At 41.8% G+C, this 4,405-nt stretch overlaps 1 protein-coding gene across 1 annotated transcript; it reads right to left on the reverse strand.

The window, feature by feature from the left end:
* Positions 1-244: 244 nt before the first annotated feature.
* On the reverse strand, positions 245-1,174 carry LOC101136057 (olfactory receptor 10V1). Its single transcript, XM_004051254.4, has one exon. It carries the CDS (start codon positions 1,172-1,174, stop codon positions 245-247), a length of 930 nt encoding a protein of 309 aa, XP_004051302.4.
* Between the last annotated feature and the right edge of the window lie 3,231 nt (positions 1,175-4,405).

Below are 4,405 nucleotides of genomic sequence, written 5' to 3' on the forward strand. Positions count from 1 at the left end.
AGGCGTGTGCCACCACACCCAGGTAACTTTGTGTTTTTAGTAGAGATGGGTTTCTCCATGTTGGTGAGGCTGGTCTCAAACTCCCAACCTCAAGTGATCTGCCTGCCTTGGCCTCCCAAAGTGCTGGGATTATAGGCGTGAGCCACACACCCACCTATGCATGTCCTTTCAGCGAAATTATTAGTAGCATCCCATTTCACTCTCAAAAGTGTCCCAATTTAAGTAAATCATAGGATCATCCTACCTAGAATTTTCTCAATGCTTTCCTTAGGGCATCTTTCAGTTCCTTGTTCCTCAAACTATAGATCAAGGGGTTTAAAATGGGAGTGATAAATGTGTAGGCCACAGATACCACCCGGCCCATCTCAGGAGAGTAGCTGGAACTAGGGGACAAGTATATAAAGCTGGTGCAGCCATACTGCAGGAGGACCACTAAGATGTGAGAAGAGCAGGTAGAGTAGGCTTGCTGGCGCCCTTCTGCTGACCGGATCCGTAAAATGGCTACCACGATGAAGACATAGGACATGGAGATCAATGACAGGGGGATGCTAAGGACGATGAAGCTGATGATATACAGAGCAGTCTTGTGAACGCGTGTGTCTGCACAAGCCAGGCGCATGACTGCAGGCATGTCACAGTAGAAGTGGTAGATCTCATCGTTGTGGCAGAATGGGAGATGGAAGATTAAAATGGTGAGTGGCAGTGACAACAGGAACCCCAGCACCAAGGAGCCTACCAGCAGCTCCACACACAAGGACCAGCTCATGATGAGCCTGTATCGCAGAGGGTGACAGATCGCTATAAACTGGTCATAAGCCATGACTGCTAGCAGGACGCAATCAGCCCCACCCAAGAAGACAAAGAAAAACATTTGGGTGCCACATCCCGTGATGGAAACAGGAGTTTTGCCCATTGAAAGGAGGTTTGCCAAGGCCAGTGGGGTGATGGAAGATGTATAGAAGATTTCTAGAACTGCCAGATTAGCTAGGAAAAAGTACATGGGGGTGTGGAGGGAATGATTGATCTGAACAATGACTGCAATTGTAGCATTTCCACCGAGGCTGGTCAGATACATCATCAGGAAGGCCACAAAAATCAGCATCTGGACCTCAGGGTCAGGTGAGAATGGACGAAAGAAAAACTGCATCTTTGCAGTTTTATTTATTCCTTCCATGGGTAGAGTATTGGACCTAAGAGGAAAGATGACATGGGCCTCAAGGCATCTCTGGTTTCATATGATGCTTTCCCAACTTCTCCATTCAGTATTCAGGCACTTGCTGAGAAACCTCAGGGATGATGTGCATGTTTTCATTTTATAGCAGATTATATAGCATTATAATTTATACATTTGCCACCTCCTCATCTTTCCTCTCCCACCTCCCAAGTACCAAAGACTGAAAAATCCTCAGTGGCGGGGACTTTGATTATCTTTTTTATTTTATTTTATTTTTTGAGATGGAGTCTCGCTCTGTCACACAGGCTGGAGTGCAGTGGTGCAATCTTGGCTCACTGCAACCTCTGCCTCCTGGATTCAAGTGATTCTCATGCCTCAGCCTCCTGAGTAGCTGGGATTACAGGTGCCCTCCACCATGCCTGGCTAATTTTTGTATTTTTAGTAAAGATGGGGTTTCGCTGTGTTGGCCAGGCTGGTCTCGAACCCCTGACCTCAGGTGATCCGCCAGCCTCTGCCTCCCAAAGTGCTGGGATTACAGGTGTAAGCCACCACGCCTGGCCTGGTGATCTTTATTTTAATTCCAGTGCCTAGCACAATGCCTACTGTATAGGGTTGCCAAGAAGCATTTGCTGAACAAATTAATGAATAAAGCAAATTTAAAGTTCAAAGTTACAAAATGGGTAAAATAGGGTATTGATTAATTATATAAGACAATAAATAAAAAATTTTAGGATTGTATAGGCAGATGTATGCCATAATTTAAAGAGAATTGTGTTGCTGGCATATTATGAAATTGAATCATAAACTCTGTAATATATCTCAAAACCTAGAGACTTTGATTTACATTTTTCCTTTATCCTATATGTCCCTACACACTGATAGTTCATCTTTCAAAGAGTCTCTCCTATCTGTTGCTTTGGCCCTTTCCCATTTCCTTAATCAGCTTTCTCCATTGTTATCTTCCATGAGGATTCTTGTGATAGCTGTCTATTCTCCCATCTCCCTTCTCCTCCCTCTGTAATCCGTCCTGCTCTCTATTATCATGTTGCTTATACACTTAGAAATTTTCAGTGCCTTCCTGTTGCTTAAATGTTGACCTTCACAGTATTCTGCCAATTATTCCAGTCTCTCTTGGAGCTGACTTTTTTAGACTAATCCTGCTATGGCGCTTAAATATCCCTGTTACAGACCACATGGTCTACTCATTGGCCTCTTATTCATATTCTCCTTGCTGCTTCATATACTTCCATTCTCCTTCCAACTAGAAATACTTTCTCCTCTCTTTTGCTTAATCCAAATCATACCCAATTTTCAAATTCTAGGATATGTTGTTCTTTTATGAAATCTCCCTAGGTCACTCTCTTTCCTTTCTCTGACGTTTTATGTTGCTCAGTATTATGAGTTTAGTGCTGCCAAACTGTATTTTACTGTATCTATATGTCCTGACCCAATTACATTTTATGTCCCCCAAGGTTGGGGGCTGGACCTCTGTCTTATGAAAAATTATCATTTCTTTCATAATAAGTGCAAGGCATGGTGAAAAGTGCTCTATTATGCGTTTGCCCAGTTAATCTATAAAACCTTGTTAGTAGGGGTGTACTATCATCATCCCTTTTTAACAGATGAAGACACATAGGCTTAAAGAAATTTTAACATTTTCTGAATTCACATAGCTAGAAAATGGAAAAGTCACGGTTTGAACAGTTTGTTTGATTATAGAGCTTGTTTGCTTAACCTTAGTTTATACCCTACTTTCTCCCTTCATACTTTTTATCTCCTAAGTAGCTTTGCTATTAATTGATTACAATTCAGAACTCTAGATGGTCTATTGGAAAAAGAGTACTTAAGACCTAGGACTGAAAATGTTGGATTATAGTATTTCCACACTTGAGAGACATAATTACAATAATAATTACAATACATGATTACTATGGCTATCTAGTAAATGCTGCTCCGGGCAATGCAGCAAAAAGAACTTCCCTTTTCTCTCTTCTAAGGAGCAGAGGGAAAATATTTGGCTAAAAACTGTGATGTTTTGGGTGGAGATAGAGGGAGGGTGGTTTGATTCATTTCTTCACAAGAGAGGGAATGGAGATAAAGAGAGGGTAGAATCCTCTGTGACCCATGACCTGAAGTCCTGTGTGCTGTCCTAAGAGTTTTCATAGGTGCCTGCCTGCAGTTTTAAGCGACTGTCTTCTGGGGGCTAAGAGTCTAGTCCCCAGACCAGGACAGTACCTACGTAGGGCTGAACCAAACCTATACAGTCAAAACAAAATGAATTACTCAATTCATTAGGACACTAGAAATAAAAAGTTCCAGAGGTGCCTTCTGTTCTTGTTCTTCTTAATCTCCTTAGACTCAGGAAGTCCATCCTATCTCCTGGGCATAAATCAACCTAATCTCCTCAAAGCACTTGTGTCTCAATGCAGCGCAGGGTCTGCGTTGGCATTATTGTATCACGAGGTTTAGAAAAGAGAAGGGAAAATCGAATCTGGAGAAATACTGTGAAATCCAGAATGCTGTGTAAGAAATTCAAGCACTAAAATATCCATTATAATATTGGTCTAGCCAATCTCTTAATTTCATTTCATTTCTTTTTTCTTTTTCATTCCCTTTCCTTTCCGTTCTTTCTTTCCTTCTTTTTTTTTTTTTTGGAGGCTTACTCTGTCACCCAGGCTGGATTGCAGAGGCACAATCTCTGCTCACTGCAACCTCTGCCTCCTAGGCTCAAGCGGTTCTCCTGCCTCAGCCTCCCGAGTAGCTGGGATTACAGGTGTTCGCCACCACACCCAGCTAATTTGTATATTTTTAGTAGAGATGGGGTTTCACCATGTTGACCAGGCTGGTCTTGAACTCCTGACCTCAAGTGATCCACCCGCCTCGGCCTCCCAAAGTGCTGGGATTACAGGCGTGAGCCACGGCGCTCAGCCCTTAATTTCTTTATTAAAAAGTTTTGTACTCATCATATTATGGCCTTCCCTTCCACCCTAACCCAGGTAGTTTTTAAGAACCTCCTCTCCATTAAAAAAAAAAAAAGCATCTTGTTTTCTTGGTCTATGGTAAAATTTATTGGAAAAACAAGAGATGCTTGTTATTGTTGCTGTTGCCATTGTGAGAAGGTATAGATGTAAGTTAGGCTCTATTTAGAAGTGATATCAACTTTAGAATAATATGAAGTGCATTTTTTTTTTATTGCAAAGAAGACAACTAGACACAACTTTCAAAAGATGG

The sequence above is a fragment of the Gorilla gorilla genome, chromosome 9 (genome assembly GCF_029281585.2).
Source record: "Gorilla gorilla gorilla isolate KB3781 chromosome 9, NHGRI_mGorGor1-v2.1_pri, whole genome shotgun sequence".
In the NCBI taxonomy this organism is placed as follows: domain Eukaryota; kingdom Metazoa; phylum Chordata; class Mammalia; order Primates; family Hominidae; genus Gorilla; species Gorilla gorilla.